General features: G+C 38.6%; 1 protein-coding gene across 4 annotated transcripts in view; it reads right to left on the bottom strand.

The window, feature by feature from the left end:
• The window catches only part of LOC124265112, a 41220-nt gene that overhangs the window by 12628 nt on the left and 9638 nt on the right, over positions 1–18954 (bottom strand). Inside the window, exons 2-4 of one of the 4 annotated variants that reach the window (XM_046699903.1) lie at positions 7628–7678; positions 1647–1682; positions 957–1007 (exon numbers count right to left, since the gene is read on the bottom strand). In XM_046699903.1, coding sequence (XP_046555859.1) covers positions 957–1007; positions 1647–1682; positions 7628–7678 — 138 coding nt within the window. Of the gene's footprint in view, positions 1–956; positions 1008–1646; positions 1683–7627; positions 7685–18954 lie in introns of all 4 variants that reach the window. The other 3 variants (XM_046699902.1, XM_046699905.1, XM_046699904.1) reach the window with 3 other exon arrangements.

Below are 18954 nucleotides of genomic sequence, written 5' to 3'. Positions count from 1 at the left end.
CCCGATACATATCTCTGCTATACATTAATTTCCCCCATACATATCCCTGCTAACCTTCATTTCTCGATACATATACCTGCCATACCTTAATTTCACCATACATATCCCTGCTTTTCTTTAATTCCCCCCATACATATCCCTGCTATACCTTAATTACCCCATACATATCCCTGCTATACCTTAATTTCCCCATACATATCCCTGCTATACCTTAATTTCCCATGCATATTCGTTCTGTATCTTAATTCCCCCATACATATTCCTGTTGTGCAATACTCTGACTATGCATGTCCATGCTGGGCGATAATCTTTCCATGCATATTCTTGCTGTGTAAAACCTAAATGTTTTTTTCTCACGTACATTTTTCCGTGTACATAATCGTACCAAGATCCTATTCTGGGAATGGTCAGTGCCTCAGTTCCGCGATAGGCCAAAGCATGGTGAACCTCATTTTGTTTTATTATTTGTAATACTAAACAGATATATGTTGATGTAGCCATGTGAAACCAGTTCTATCAAGGTGTACACTATTCACGACTCCAAGGTTACAAAACACAAATGCGAATTCTCAATGGGTGTGAATGCATGTTCGGTTCATCCTTATACTATATTTCAAAGTTGAACTCTTATTTTCAGTGAGTGAGTAAAAGGATATAGACAGTCGGCAATAGTTCATCCATATCGTGACTAAGAATGTAATTTAGTCATAACGAATAAAGTTATATCATATCATGTCATAAATCTGTCGCCAAAGGATAATAAAATAACTAGATTGTCACAACTACAGATTTAAAAGTAAGAAGTGAGTTTAAATTAAACCACTATTCAGAACAATACAATATTAAAAGGGGCTACAGGTCGAAGCAACTGGAGGTAGATCACCATATTAGAGACCTTGTTTTGTAAAGTGAACGTCTTGGGAAAATGGATTGGATCTCTCTGTTGACCTACTTACGTTTATTCATAATGGCTGTCACGGTATTTGAAACCTGCTGGTTTTGTACAACTGAAATGGAAATATAACGGTTGAACGTCAGAGCACAAGAGCCTCGTTTGGAGCCGATGTGCCTGGAGGGAATCGCTTTCCTCAGAAATACAAATTGGGTAACATCAAAGAAAATTAATTAAACACTCCAATACTATAATCTGGCCACGTAAATGTTGATAACTTTCCTGGTTGTAGACACTACACTTTAAAGAGTGTGGCGTTTGGGACTCACAGTTAAACATTTTATGGATTACATAGTAGTCTTACATATTGGATTGACGGTGTGATAAAACTAGTTTAAAATACCTGTGTCACCATATGTTATAAGTATATATATCCCGCTGCAACAGTGCGGTTGGGATGTAAAATTGTACTCACTTTGGATAACGCTATTTTAAGAATAATAGCGTGTGATAGGTATTGGTTATGTTGGAATAGGCTATGGACGGCAAACTTTGGTTAATGAAGACCAAATCTAACCTGGTGCTTCATCGTAACGTTGTATGGATGATGATCACAATGTCAACCACAGGCTTGAATTATATACAATTCAAAACTATTTTAAGCGTTTGACATTTATACGGTTGTCCTTCTGACAAACTCAGCTGCCTATCCCCTTATCTGCTTTCACCACCAACCACATTTACAGTTACTCACCGGCATCACTGATGTCATGAATTACGTGATTCAACACTGAAAGGGAAGAAAGTACACCATGACACAATTAAACCTTTTGTACGTGATGGAATATTTGTGAGTGAGTGAGTTATTATTTTATCGTCACATCGGCAATATTTCGGTGATACCGTGGCGAGAACAATTTATAGATAAAAGATAAGTACATTTTAAAGCTTAATACCTGTCTACGATAGACAGTAAAACGAGTATCAGATAGTAAGGTAAACCTAGCATGTTTTTACAAAAAAATATCATTAAAGGGAATAATACATAATATAAATGGGCTATAGATCACCAGAAACTGAAGGGAGATCACCATACAAGCGACCATGGGGACTTACATTACTTTTGCTGCCTGCATGGACCCTAGCTGGATTTACACCATTCCCTCAGCCGTTGGAATTTCAGTTTAGCCAAACGTTACACATATTCTAGAAGCACGTAGTATGAAACATTGCTAACCTTGAATGAGATGGGACATACCCTCTCATGGGAACAATTGAATAATTATTAGGGTGACAATTGAGGGGAAACTGCAACATACTATTTCGATAGCGATAGTCTATTGCAACATATTGTTGCGATGGCGTCTTTACGCGGGCAGAAGATTTGTGCTGTAGAGGATGCAGAGAATGTGTAAAGAGTGTTATTGCGATAGAGATAGTTTATTGTGGTCATCTATTACAATAGGTTTTTTTCCTCCTTGAATTGTTTCATTTGAATTCATTTCCCAAATGAATATATAGTTTATATGAAATGAAAACAAGTTAACGTAGTTTCAGTCTCTTTTGATAGTTGGCAAGAAACTTGAAACTCAGATCAAGTAAACAGTCATGTTTGTTTAAGAGGTAACAGGGGCGGATAACTCAAATTCGAAGTGAACGAATCTGGTACTTTCTGCATTTTGCGCTGCGCATTTATCAACGGAAGTCAATTACTGAACGATAGATACTATCACATACTATCGTTGCATCGATAGTTTTTCGTTTCTACCATCGATTAATTGCTATCGGAGTCCCTCAACAATTGCAATCCATCGATAGTTCGATGCATCGTTACTGTCCTATTAGTTATGCTATTTTGTCAGTTATAAATTTAATTTTGTTTAAGAATGATATAACTAGAAATGATATAGGTATTTAGTAAAGCAGTAAATATAAGTTGTATGCTTCTCTCGAGGGTAATACGGTCTGGTGTACGCATCTTTGTAGCAGGGTCACCAGAGCCAGTAGGCAAGGGATAACACTGCTAAAAAGGGGCGTACATCAGACCGTATTACCCGAGGGAGAGGTTTACAACGTATTTATCTTACCGTCATGTTAAATGTACAAATTATCATTTTATTTTATTTTGGAGATCGATAAGCTCGCTACTGACTATAAGACATGTTTACAAAATGGTCTCTGCCTTTCGACTGGATTTTTAATATCAGTGAAACATATTCTGTCAAGTTTAAAACTGCTATAAAACGGATCAATTATATCCAAATTGAGTGTGCAAGCGATGAAATCTATAAACTATTTTAAATAAAGCATTGGAAGTCTGTAAAATAAATGCCAGGGTAACTGTGGATATCAATAACATATTTAACTGTGGATATCATCAGTCAGGGATAACTGCTAATAACACCAGGATAACTGTGTATATAAATCAGAGATAATTGCTGATATCACTGAGGGGTAATTGTTGATATCACTGAGGGGTAATTGTTGATATCAGTCAGGGATAATGGTGGATAGCAATCAGCTATAACTGAGGGCATCAATCAAGGATAACTGATGAAATAAATGAGAGATAAATGTATGTACGAACCAGGAAACGTGTTATCTTTGGTTGATAGCCACGATTGTGCTATATATACTAGGCGCATAAAGAAACTGTGCATACAAAAAAATAAAATTAAAATTTATCAAACCTGTGTAGACACATAAGGATTTAAACTCAGAGATTAGTGACATGTATCTAACATGCATGCACGTGCCACGTTCCGTGACGGCAGTGGGTTCGTCCTTGAGACGTGCAATACGTTGCTGCACGTGCATTCCGGGAAAGAGAAACAGAGCAAATGAATGCCACACAATACTGTCACTTTGGAACGCTCAACCCCTGCCCTTGCGATCGTTCCAAAAATTAAACGGCTATTGAACTGCATAGCATGCCAAGGTTCACGTCTGCACAACGTTATGGGCTATTGGGATGCTCCGTGGGGGAATGTCTCAACGACGAGTGGCTGTTCATTTCCACTGCCACCGGAACACCATTTCTGCACTGGTGAAACGCTACCAGAACACAAATGACGTCATCGATCGGCCACGTTCTAGACTTCCACGTGTAACAACGCCAAGACAGGACAGATGGGTAAGGGTGACCCATCTGCGCCACAGGTTTTGGACTGCAGTGATGACTGCCCGAACCATCCCGGGACTTCCCCGTATCCATCCCAACACAGTTCGACAACGTTTACGTCATCACGTGATCAGACCACGACGTCCCGCCATACGGCCTATCCTGATACAACGTCATCGAGAAGCTCGCCGAATGTGGTGCCGAAATCATGTCCGCAGACCCTTGTTTTGGTGGAGAAATTGTTTTTACCGATGAATCCAGGTTTAACATTTCCCATAGTGAGGGACGTCAACGTGCCTATAGACGAGTGGGAGAACGTTATGCACAGGCCTGTGTCTTGGGGAGGAATCGCTTTGGTGGTGGTTCCGTGATGATTTGGGGTGGAATAACAGTACGCAAAAGAACTCCTTTGGTGATTGTTCAGGGCAGCTTAACTGTCGTGGGCTACAGGGATCAGATTCTTCGACCTGTGGCTATTCCTTTTCTGCAACGTCATGGCCCTGGGTTAACATTCAAACAGGACAATGCCCGCCCTCATACGGCAAGGGTTGCTATGGATTTCTTGCAACACCACAACGTTGACTTACTGCCTTGGCCTGCAAATTCACCGGATCTCTCCCCGATAGAGCATGTTTGGGACGAGATGGATCGACGTCTACGCCGTCTTCCCCATCCGCCAGATAACGTCATTGACCTTGCAACAGAACTTGAGAGAATCTGGCGTGACATCCCACAAGCCTCCCTTTGATAGGCTCCATGCGTCGTCGATAAACTTCTGTTCTCAATGCCGATGGTGGACATACCCGTTATTGAGCTTGTGACATGGTCGTTTGACCCCTGTCCCGCTTGTGGACTCCTGACGTCATTGTGATTGACCTTTCAATGGAAATTCTCCCGACTTGTTATTGTCTCATGATCCCTCCATTAAAGTTTATATGTACCTTTGCCATTGTTATCGTACTTATCAACTGGGATGATATTTTGACAATGCACAGTTTCTTTATGTGGTTAGTATATCAATCAAGGATAACTGTATATATCTGTCATGGAGAACTGTGGATATCAATCAGGGTAACGGTAGATATCAATCAGGTATAACTGTATATATCACGAGGAGAACTGTGGATAGCAATCAGGGTAACAGTAGATATCAATCAGGTATAACTGTATATATCACCAGGAGAACTGTGGATATCAATCAGGGTAACAGTAGATATCAATCAGGTATAACTGTATATATCACCAGGAGAACTGTGGATATCAAACAGGGTAACATTAGATATCATTCAGTGAGTGAGTGAGTTAATATTTATCGTCACATCGGCAATATTTCAGCCATATCGTGACGAGAACATTTTATAATTATATTAAAGATGAATAAAGTTAGAAATTAAAAAACCTGTAGACGAAGAACAGTAAAACTACTAGTGTATCACATATATCCTTTTAAAGCTAGCAATTAAATCTAAAATATTGGAACTAGAAATGACAATACAATATAAAAACAGGATGTAGATTGCTAACGACTTAAGGTAGATCACCATACTAGGGACCATGGGGACTTACAGCACATTTGATTCCTGCATGGACCCTAGCTGGATTTACACCATCCCTTCAGCCGTTAGCAAGTTTAGACAATTTAGCCATAAGCTAAAATAACACATATTCTACGCTGAAAACTAATGGTATGTTTAAATTTAGTTTGAATGTTTGGGGACTTACATCCCCCTACAGGAAGATATCATTCAGGTATAACTGCATATATCACCAGAAGAATTGTGGATATCAATCAGGGTAACAGTAAATATCAACAGAGATAACCGTATATATCACCAGGAGAACTGTAGATATCAATCAGGGTAACAGTAGATATCAATCAGGTATAACTGTATATATCACCATGAGAACTGTGGATAGCAATCAGGGTAACAGTCGATATCAACAGAGATAACCGTACATATCACCAGGAGAACTGTAGATATCAATCAGGGTAAAGGTAGATATCAATGAGGTATAACTGTATATATCACCAGGAGAACTGTGGATAGCAATCAGGGTAACAGTAGATATCAATCAGTGATAACTATATATATCACCAGGAGAACTGTGGATATCAATCAGGGTAACAGTAGATATCAACAGAGATAACCGTACATATCACCAGGAGAACTGTGGATATCAATCAGTGTAACAGTAGATATCAATCAGGTATATAGAGAATCTCACCGAGTGTCTTTTGATATCAAATATATCACCACGAGTTGATAAAGTAAGAAATATCCGAGGCTTGCCAAGGATATGTTTACTTTTATCAACGAGTGTTGATTAATTTGATATCAGAAGACACGAGGGTGAGATTCTATTTATCATCAAAAATTACTCTTCATTAGCTTTGAATGAAAAATGTACATCTCTGAACACAGTACTGCCATTAGATTTGCAGTGCAGAGATGTCATAGCATTGTGACGTCATAGCATTGTCAGGGCATTGTGCAAAATCTATTGTCAAAACGATATCTCCTAGGAGATATCGTCTGATCTCACACAAGCGATTTCTCCTCTGGAACACAGTTTTGGATGATAAAACTGTATATATAACTAGGAGAACTTTGGATATCAATCAGGGTAACAGTAGATATCAATCAGGTATAACTGTATATATCACCATGAGAACTGTGGATAGCAATGAGGGTAACAGTAGATATCAATCAGGTATATAGAGAATCTCACCCGAGTGTCTTTTGATATCAAATATATCACCACGAGTTGATAAAGTAAGAAATATCCGAGGCTTGCCAAGGATATGTTTACTTTATCAACGAGTGTTGATATATTGATATCAGAAGACACGATGGGTGAATTCTATTATCATCAAAATTACTCTTCATTAGTTTTGAATGAAAAATGTACATCTCTGAACACAGTACTGCCATTAGATTTGCAGTGCAGAGATGTCATAGCATTGTGACGTCATAGCATTGTCAGGGCATTGTGCAAAATCTATTGTCAAAACGATATCTCCTAGGAGATATCGTCTGATCTCACACAAGCGATTTCTCCTCTGGAACACAGTTTTGGATGATAAAACTGTATACATAACTAGGAGAACTTTGGATATCAATCAGGGTAACAGTAGATTTCAACAGAGAGAACCGTACATATCACCAGGAGAACTGTAGATATCAATCAGGGTAACAGTCAATTAGGAATGACTGGGGATATCGATCACGGATATATCTGAGTATCAATCAGGGGTAACACAAGATATCAATGAGGGATAACCGTAGATATCAGAAGGGGATAACTGTTGCTATCAACCAGGGATAATTGTCGATATTAATCAGAGATACCTGGTGGTATCAATCTGAGATATTTTGTGTATTTGATTCCGAGAATACTATGTACATGTGAATCAGGACAACTGTTATCCCTGGTTCACGTACACAGTTATACCTTATGTATATCAATCAGCAATAACTTAGTATATGAACCAAGGATATCAGTGGATATCACTCAGCTGAAGTAGACCTAACAACTCATCACCCAGAAGCGACAGTGGCTTGGTTCCATCACCATGAGACAAGGAGATCATACGTTTATCATTTCATTCTTACCTTGAACTATAGAGGAGGCACTGTCGTCAGTTTCATTGGCTACGAGGCTTTCTGAAACTGGCAGAGAAACAGTAAAGACAATTGGAGATAAACAATCACCGTCAACACAGCTAGCATGACCTTGAAATAAAGACTGAGTGAGAAAATGTATAGTCACAACGGCCATATTTCAGCCGTATCGTGACAAAAGCAAGTCATGCGTTAATAATAGATACTGTACTAGTATAAAATCTTTCGACAAAGGAGGTTACTTTATGACTGTAGCACTATTTCGGACACCACAAGATAAAAAGATCGCCAGCAACTGAAAGTAGATCATTATACTAGGGCCCATGGAGACATACAATACCTGCTGAATTTACACCATCCCTTAAGCCGTTGTACTCCATTTAGCCAAACCTTAAAATAATACAATGATACAAAGGATAGAAACGATACAAGACTGTGTATCGAAACGTCGCATCAACCGAATGAAAAAGGTGTTCATCCATGGAGTTTGCCCATATCTGACTCTCCAACTTGTAAATATGCCACTCAAAGAAGTCATGACACACGAAGAAATTAAAAGAATATATTTCCTGCGATTAAAAACACAGATGAAGAAAACTACTTTGAATGAAATTGGAATTACATACCCTCTCAGGGGTACACTATGGCTTTGGTCACGGATATCTGCAGGCGGTGAAAAGCGAGTACGAGTATGGTTTTACGCCGCTTTTTAGGATTATTCCAGCAATATCGGGGAGAGGGCACCAGAAATGGGCTTCACATATTATACCAATGTGGGGAATCGAACCCGGATCTTCGGCGTGACGAGAGAACGCATTAACCACTAAGCTACCTCACCGCCCCTGGAAGTGAAGCGAGATGATGACTGTCACATATGGCCTGTCCACGCCCTCACAATTGTCTCATCATGACCATGACAAACCGTAACCAGGGTAGTTCTCGACTCCGACATGACCGTGACATGATTATAACATGACTGATCTATGACTCGTGTTGCCGTTATGCTCAACGCTGCAAAATTACAGCTATGTGAAAGCAGCCTGTGAATGCTAAAAGCTGGACCAGATAGGCCCGTGATTAATATTGTGAACACACGGATATACAGCTGCTAACCAAAAGTCCGTTCAATTCCTAAAAACACATTCATTGCAACAATTACAAGGGTATAACTATGCAAAATGATGGACATCGTGACAATAAGTTGATGAACATGTTTAGATATTAGTAAGGGGTAGCTCCACCCTTATTACGTAGAGCTACCCGTTACGGCTCGGATTCTTTTCGGCAAACTGTCGTACAAGGTTTGAAGGGTGCCTTTTTCAGTCCATGCCAGTGTTTCTTCACTGATTGCCATATTTGTTTACTGGATGTTGGCATGTCCCGAGCTATTTTTTCTTGCCAATAACACCACACAAAATGACTGTATTACCCAAATTTACTAACGTCAGGAAATACTCGTTTCATCCGGCGGCCATATGAACAACGTTTGAAATCTACGTATCATCTGGCCGTCAGATTTACACACGTTTAAAAGGGTGTTAAAATAAACGAACATTCGACTCTGCATTTACATGTATTTCACAGGTGTGTAAATCTGGCCATTGTTTCCATGTGTTTCCTAACATGTGTAACATATGTAAATGCTGTGATTGTAGGACATGCATTTCAATACCCTTGAAATCTCGTATGACCAGGGTTAGGTTTGTCATATATTTTGTACATGCGTAAATGGTTGGAAATGAGTAAGTATAGTGTTACAAGATTAGCACTACTTTGACATGTATTTCAATGGTGCTGTAATGTAACTGTCACATAGGGTTCGTTAGCGCGTCCGACCACGCCATAATGTACTGAGATAATTAGTAACACATGGTGAAGTGATACCCATGACTGAGCACCACTAATAACGTACGTGTCTTTCTTGACATACACATGGTGTCTGTTTAAAAGGTTCAAATATCGGGTCTATGGGCCAGAGCGATATGTATGTTAGGAGTGTGTGTGTGTGTGCGAGGGAGAGGGTGTGGCATGGGTAGGCCTAGGGTGGGGTGGTGGCGGTGGTCGGTGTTGGGGTATTGATAAGTCTTTCTGACCAATAGGTAATATCATTTATACTTTTTGTTATGGAAATTACATAACAGTTTAAATAACTGACCTTAGGTACACTTATTATATATGCTATACTAGGAGACACTGCTAATTACAATAAAACACAGGTCCAGACGAATGTGTCTACACAGACATGAACCGGTAGGTCCCTTACTTTAGTGCTCACTTGTATGATTTATCCGACTGATGAGTTATCCGACAAATTTCATTATCTATACTTTCATAAAAGATGATTACAATGTATTAATGATTCCCGGTGTAAATTACTTTTGTAAATGTGTGAACATGCACATACTTGGTGCGACCTCTTTTTGATTCGGAATACAGGTATTATTCCATACGGACGTTTTCTCAAATTTCAGTTACCCGACGGAAAATACTGTAGACATATTTTGTTTCCACCTCTTGGGTAGACTAAAGAAAATTGTAGTGATTGCAATTAGCTCATAACTAAGCAGTTTCGATAATTGTTGAAAGCTTACTACCTGACAGCATTATGTTGCTCATGCGTTTTCTTTTTTGCTTTTGCTTTTTGCTGTCTAATTTGTTATACATTATATAATCATGTTAATCATTTTGGTATCTCAATATCATGGAATATAATATGTACTTATTAATCTATCAAAGTACCGAAACGTATTATCTGTATGCTGTACTGTTATTGGGTGAAACTGTTAAAAGTACCTTCGTACAGAATTTCGTGGAAACAGAAAATGAAAATTACTAGATCAATGGAAAACTAAATTGGATAAAGATCGCAAACAATCATTATTTATATTCCACTTTTTAAATTATCAGTGTGCAGATCATGTGACTAACATAAAAACTAAAGGATATATGGTGACAAAACTGGGCTCAATCTTGAATGTATAATAAATGTACCAACAGTATCAAGGAATGATGGGGTACGCTCGTGGCTAAAGCGTTCGCTTGTCAAGTTAAAAACCGGTGTTTGATTCCCGACAAAGGCACATTAAGACTGAAAATATATTATTTTGATAAAAGGCAAAGATCTTAATTTCAATTGAAAAAAAGAGACGAAGTAATTTGGACTAACAACATCTATATTGGGGCTACAGGTGCAGGAAGCATCTTCAATTATAAAATCACATTCCACAAATATCAGATAAAGGTTTAAATGACAAGCATATTTATTGGTATCTTGCCAAGCTATGTCCTCTCCCAATGCAGTATAACCAGAGTGCTGTGGTCACTACCTCCGGTGGCCAAATTCAGCAATCCCATTACTTTACAGTATTTTCTTACAGGCATATATTGGAAAGTTAACTTTTACGGGTATGGAAAGAGTGTGTGGGGGGACACGTGCAAAGTATTAGTACGCTGATATTATCCTTCAAAACATCATATGTACAACAATCACTTATCATTATGGCATTACAAAAGGCCATATTTCCAGACAACATAACATCACCTTTGGCTGGAGTTCCAAATAATTTGACACCGAAAGCCTGTCAGTTAACCCAAAGGAAATAACCCTTGTGTGTTTTAAAGTGATAGGCACAATGAAGTATAGGTTGCCATGCATTTTATAGTCTGTCTCACAGTCCCTGAACCACATTATTTTCCTTACTGTTTAGTCTGTCTCACAGTCCCTGAACCACATTATTTCCCCTACTGCCAAGCCCTCTGTGCAGTGCTAAAGCCTTAAATGAAGCAAGTCTAGATCTCCTCAGGTCCAGGGTCTGTTAACATCTGCAAGAACCCTAACTCACTTTGGGGGTCGGGTTACAAAGTAAACATATCTATAGCTAACTGCAGCCATGGCTAGCCGGACTGAATCTCGTGTCTCCCTGGGGCTCAATTTAAATGGGCTTGTTTGTTACTATCAAAATTATATATATTCAGACACTAAGCGTTAGTCTATGTATTTTCCGATATGATGGAAATACTAATATTGACCACATAAAATTCTAAAGGAGCCTTCCTTAAAGCTGTGACTTAACGCCATACATAGCTAGACTTGCTTAGATGATAGACTTCATATAAGGCATCACAGATATTTCACAAACATGGTACAGGACCCTTAGCCTCATTAGCTTATTGCCTCCCCACTTGCGAATTAAGCGTTGGCAGATGTAAATGTTACTGGATATGTTGGTCCCGCCAGCTGTGGGTGTTCAGTATGGCTCTCCATAACCCGAACCCTGCAGTGAGTTTTCCTAGAGACGGAAGGGGAGAAAATATCGTTCTGTGACTATGGAAAACCAAAAATGTGGACAGCACACCATTGTTTGGGTCTTTTAATTGTAAATATGATTCAACTAGCTTAACCTAGATTTCGATATCCTTCGAATGTACATTTGGTGGAAAATATATATTTATCCCGAGACAAGGACGAATGTTTATATATAATTAAAAAATGTAACGGCACTAGTATCCATTTTCTCTTTTGTCTTCTACCTGTCAGAACTAGATTAACAACTAGTCTCTGATATGAACATATTTTACAGAAAAAAAGTTGATAGTAAAAAAAGAATATTATATAAGGGAAAAGGAGCCCTGAGACTTTCTCCTGAAGCTGTTAAAATCTAGACTTGCCACATTTTGTAGACTTGCGTGGGCTTGGATATATTTGCTTCAGGGTCTGTATGACAGACGACGTCCCAACACACGCTCAATCACATGTGTCTCCAGGTCAGGGAGAATCAGTGGTTAGAGGCCCGTATTGCAATTCTCGTGCGTTTGTCAGGCACGTAGCAAGCCATGTTTTCGTGTAAGCAATATGAGCTGCAAAGCCTTATATTTAGTTGGTATTGAAGGCTTGTCCAACTTTCATTTTTTGTGAGACTTGAAGAGTTATCGTTTGACGTTTGATGATTTCAATAGCTTCAAAATATGGTGGAAAGACTTCCGCCTGTATCCCCTTTAAATTTCATTCTAGTCAAATCATATCACCTGAATATATATTCCTCATCCGATAAGGATGGGTTTGAACGTGTTTTGTTTATTTAATCTGAACATACTGAAATACATATAAATGCCACTCAAAGAAAGTTTTCCTCATCGTTAAAATTTAAAGGGGAGGTTTGGGGTTACGGACGGAAGTCTTACCACCATGGAAATTCAAGTGTGATTTCCTCATATACAAATATGTTTGGACATATTTTATACATGTCAGCTGCATTGATACAATACCAAACATCAGTATTTGGTGTTTTTTCTAAAATAATTGATAAACAAATGATAAATAAACAACTGCATTTCAGTGATGATTCACATATAATCATGACTGTAACAAAACATCCTCATACATGTCGATGGAAAAACAATCATCACTGAAAGCTATGATATGAAGAATAACCTGTTTACTGTAATTTACTGTAAATTATTTTTAGCAAAGATCATGTGAATGCTCGAGCTGTTTTTATAATGGTAGCTACGCCCCTGTTTGCATGTGTTGTTGACGCGGCATGGACTGCTTGTAACATCACTATTTGATTATGATTCACAAACACATGCCCACGATATGGTCGGAATCGTGCCACGGATTAGCAGATACTTATCATGAAAACAGGTTTTTATGTAGGTAACTTGAAACTCGCTTTTACAAAGGCCTATAGGTTCGATCACAATACATTTCGTTTTACAGCTTCTGTTTTCTTAACATGCTCACGTCAAAACTGATTTAAATTCTAATCACAGATTTAAGAACAACACAATAAATAGTATGCCAAATTATCGTTACCATGACAACCCTGTGATATTTCACCTTATGTAAGAGAGTAATGCAGATGATACTGTCGGCTGTAGATTTTGATAACACTGGGTATCTATACAATTATATGTGTGATCAAAGGCCATATGATAGATTATGTGGTCTCTGGTGTGATGGAGGAGAACTTGCGTCGCTAGTTTTCTCGATAATCTGAACACATGTATGTAGAGTGAAACCGGCAGATACTTTAGAATAAAGTGTTTGCCCTACCTGTAACAACGATGTCCCGTGTCTATAAAGGGATATAATGTGGAGATGAATGACATGTACTTTTATCTTGGCCCGTTTATGATGATACATACTGCGATCTTTCACAATAATCCCTCTGGTTATCAGATTGAAGGTGCGTTTTAAACATAACCGGTATTTCTATTATTGTATTTATAAAGTTCTTCGAACGTTCTCCATATACGTCCGTCATATACATCGCGCACTACCCTTTTCTCTTTTGATCTTCTCAAACGACTGTTACAAGTTCGAAGAATCTTGGTCAAAGTAGAAAAGACTTAAGACTATTCCCTACAATTCTGTAACTTACACAATGTACCCTAAATGGGTAAAGCTTTCGTTCGGGGGAATATCAGAAGGACAACGATAGAGTTATTTCCAATGTTGTAGAAAGATCTCCACTTACTTAGGAAAACACTGAGATATTGTATTCATGTCGGAATGATATTTTCAGCCCCTGTCAGATCAGAACCTGAACATGCGATGTCCGCGTCTGTGGACCCGTGAAGGTCCGGGGTAGAATAGCCCTTCAGCAACCCATGCTTGCTATAAAAGGCGACGATGCTTGTCGTAAAGGCGACTAACGGGATCGGGTGGTCAGGCTCGCTGACTTGGTTGACATATGTCATCGGTTCCCAATTGCGCAGATCGATGCTCATGGTGTTGATCACTGGATTGTCTGGTCAGACTCGATTATTTACAGACCGCCGCCATATAGCTGGAACATTGCTGAGTGCGGCGTAAAACTCAACTCACTCACTCATTCCGCGTCTGTGTCAGACTAAAGGCCTGTAAGATGTTTAGCAACACTGGGGCGTAATAGCCACAGATCTTCTCAAACAAGGGAATATACATCTTGTGAGAATGACTTCTTCGACAGGGAAATTTACAGCAATGCGACATCACAATTAATTACGTGATATTTACTCGCAATCTGAGTTATGGATCGTCAATTTAAACAGGACAATATAGACGAATTTCCCAAAAAGGCACTGAGAGATCCAACATGTGTATGATATACTCAGAGAACGCACCCGCCTGTGCTATCCGGTTATAATCGCTACTCGATAAAAACAATTTTTCATTTCATGTCTCACAGAATATATAATTTGATATGGCATTGTTTCTTATTGTATACTTTTGCGTTAGTGAAACAAACTTTAAAGTTTATGTATGGCGTTTATTACAGCAAGTGCAATAATATTCCAATTATGTACTGCCACAATTATTGTACAGTAGTGATGCGCGAGCTGAACAGACTTAAGAAATTACGAGTTGGTTCGTGTAGCATATTTGACTGTGCTCCAAGAGAGACAAAGTGCTATTCCTTTGGGGCAGCTAGGGACACTTGCTAGGACAAAGGGGCAACGCATCGCCCTTTGTTCACCACTGAACCTTTCAATCCCTCGAAACATGCACCTCACAAGATTTGCCAACACCACAGACAAGGCGTAACTGATACTGGTAGCAAGAGCCAGTGCAGCTTAATAAGGCGTGTTAGCTTGCGTAATACCGCTTTCTTTGTCAGGCTCTTCGGTGATAAGAATATTGAGGTCATGTGAACGTTGATTTCAAACGTACTAAAATGTGTGAAAGTGAAATTACATGAGCCAAGTAATTCACATGATGGAAACATTTGATCATCTTGCTTGAATACAGGTAACATGATGGTGTATGAACCGTTCATATACATACCCTGAAATCCGGTATGATACATAAATATCTAAGGTGTGTAAACATTTGTAAATTTGAAAATTTACTTGTGTTTTGCCCACCTAAATAAATTCACATGTTTCCAACCCGAGTAAACTTAGAACGAAATCGGAAATTTCAGCACCCACTGAAATTCAAAGGAATGCATTGGAAATACTGTATGATCATGTATTTACCGGGGTATCTGTTTTGCAATTCATATTTGGAAATCCCCGACAATCCGGTCAGGGCATACATGAACGAGGTGCTTGTGCATACGAAAATGTGCGATGGGCATATGTTTCAAAGGTATAGATTCATATGAAATATATGCCCGAAGTTAGGAAATATCTGAAAACATACGTCATGGCATGTATTTCCTACTGTATTTACGTATATTTCAATGGTTTAATATCCCAGAGGGTCTCCAATGGATTCATGTCGGGGTAGTTTCCGGGCCAGTCAAGCAGATTAACTCCCTTGCAGCTTGAATTATGCGCAGGGGCGTTGTGAATTCTCTTCCATGAAATACAAGACATGAATCATGATGATTTTTTGCTGAGTGTACATGTTTTAGAATTCCTGAGCCATTTGGAGACATCATCCCCCAAACATGGACTTGGGGTGGGTGCTTTACAGTTGTTTGCAGACAAAAACGCCTGTACCTTTCATGAGTTGAACTCCTCACTTTCATTCGTCGACGATTTGAAAAGCACCTGAAGATTGATTCATCCGAGAAAACAAATTTCTTCCAGCCTGGCACTTCAAAATGTCGGTATCACCGAGCCCACAATAATGTGTTCTTTCTCCGAGTTTCATTCAGTAGAGGTTTCGACATGGAATATACGACACTTGAGTACAAAATGGCGAAGTCTTCGAGGGATGGTCATCTGACTGACCCGTCGACCCAGAGTAGTGCGCAGTTTTCTGTGCAGAATGTTCAGGGTTGCATATCTATCACGCGGGGCCCCTATTCTAGAAACGATCCTAGCGCTAGGATATCCTAACTTTGATCCAAGGGTCTAGGATAGATGTCTTACCTTATTCCCGAAAAGTAACCTAGCGCTAGGATATCCTAACTTTTATCCTATGTTCTAGGATAGATGTCCAACCGTATTCTCGAAAAGTATCCTAGCGCTAGGATATCCTAACTTAGGACAAATAGGTTCTGACTTGTCCTAAGTCTATCTTAGTCTAAGTCAACACGGTGTGGTTCTTTTTTGTTCACCCATTGTAACGTTGTCAAACAAAATAACTCGCCTAAATTACATTATAATTTACAACAGCACACAGTTTTGATGAGTTAAGAAGAATTTTTGTGTGTATATATTATCAATGTATCGGTAATGAATAGACACACTTGTTGCAATGCACATATTCTTTAGATCTACAAAAGAGATTTGTTCAATTCTTACCTATTCTCGGCCCTTTTAATCACAACATTGCTTTTTACTGTCACATTGCCGTGAAATGTCAATGTCAAAGCCAACTTGCTAGGGGAAGTTACTCCTGTTTATTTCCCAGGTGAATTTTCAGTTTGTGAGATGACGCATAATGAGAGTCCAAGTCATGATTTTCATAAATAAACAAATAAAATTAAAATATTTTTTGCCCTTATCTTATTGTTTTTGGGGCAGATTTTCAAAGATAAGTAAAAAAGTTATCTCCTTGTCAAATAAATGAATTTTCATAAACTTCAAAGCTACTATAGTGTGATGGAAGTATCGAATATATTAACGTATAACAATACCTTTTCTGGAAGTATGGTAATTCGAACAAATAGATATTAAAAAATCTCATTAAATACTTTAAATCTATTCAAGGTACTAATTCACTCTATCTTTCTGGATACAAGATGTGTAATTTAATTATAACTATAATCAATTATAAGTACTTCTAGATCTACTAAGGGCACCAAAAGCTGAATTTCACCGCTTTCAAGTTTTTTACTTCGATTTCTAGTCCTACCATTTATCTTGGAAATGAGATTGTAGTTGCCCTTTATTCACTGTATGTGTTTGTTTTATGTAATGAATCATGCGTAATATTTGGGGGAATCCCCAACTTAATGAATTTTTTTTTTCTATCTCACCTACTGAAGAGCTCGCTATCCTAGCTAGGATCGGTAGCTCAAGTTAAGAAAGGGATAGGATCGTTTCTAGAATGGGTCTTATCCTAACGGTAGGATATCGATGTCCTTAACTTCTGTCCTAACTAGTTAGGATCTGTCTTAGCTGGGACACTTTCGAGAATAGGCACCCTGATCTCTTTTCTGGTGCTTCAATCACCACGTCGTGACGTACATTTCGGCCTGCCTGATCTGTGGTAGTCCTCAAGTATAAATTTCTTGTAAAGTTTTATCATACCTTTGCTAGAAAATGAAAGAGTCATATTTTTCTGCCATTAACTCTTCCCCTGCTTTCCATGACAAACACGTGTCTCTTAGAGTAATACTTTCGGTCCTTTCGAAAATGTCCATTTCTTCTGTTTGACACCTGTCATTCTGTAAAACGATGAACCAAAAGTATTTACAAAACATTTGTCATAATATATGTGAAATTAAAAGTGACTTCAAAGTCCAAGATTTCATATAACACTTGAATTACTAACAATTATATGGGAATTACAATCCCATAGGTTTAATAAGAAAAAAATGTATCTAACTTTAACAGAAATAGGTTTAAACTCAATACTAAATAGAAAGGAGTTCTTACAGATATAGGAAGAATTTGACTTTAGCGATGTAATAAATATTAGCATATTTACTTACGTTTTCTACTGCTCGGCCGCTTCAGGGTCATACATCCGGTTCCAGAGATGATGTCATAGTAGGCCTGAGGAGGCCATAATTAACATCACTGTTGAAAATTACCAATGTTGTTGGCGACATTACCAATTATGTATACCTTTCAAGCTATAAATTAATTATTAGGGACTGAAATTGTAATAGATTCCTCATAAAATCTCACACACCATCTCAAACATGAGTTAAACGGACTTTTGGTTAGCAGCTGTAGTAGGTTGCCACGCCATTATCTGGCCAACCTATAAATTTGGTTTCCTTTGCTTTGTTGTTTAACGCCGCACTCGGCAGTATTCAAGTTATATGGCTGCTGACTGTAAATACGCGAGTCAATCCAGTGATATCAAGAGCGTTGATCTACGCAATTGGGTTACGATGACATGTATTCACCAAGTCAGTGAGCCTGGCCACCCGATTTTGTCATTTGCCTCTTACGATAAGTATGGGTTTGCTGAAGACCAATTCTAACCCGGATCTTCACGGGTTGTCCATTTATAAGCCTCCGACGACCAGCATTGGCTGCTTGGAAACCAAACAGACACTATCACCTGGCACTTACCTGTCTTTGTCTTGTGTTTGTTTAATGTATTTATGTTTTTGGTATGTTTGTTTGTTTCACTGCATTCGGCAATATTCCAGCTATATGGCGACAGTATGCACATAATAGAGTCTGAACCAGACAATCCAATGATTGGCATCATGGGCATCTATAAACGCAATTTGGACGCGGTGACGTTATTTGCTTCTTAG

The sequence above is a fragment of the Haliotis rubra genome, unplaced genomic scaffold (assembly GCF_003918875.1).
Source record: "Haliotis rubra isolate DU_JTF1 unplaced genomic scaffold, ASM391887v1 Scf96, whole genome shotgun sequence".
NCBI classification, from domain to species: domain Eukaryota; kingdom Metazoa; phylum Mollusca; class Gastropoda; order Lepetellida; family Haliotidae; genus Haliotis; species Haliotis rubra.
Note: the sequence above shows the minus strand (reverse complement) of the source record. Positions and strands in the feature narration are given on the sequence as shown.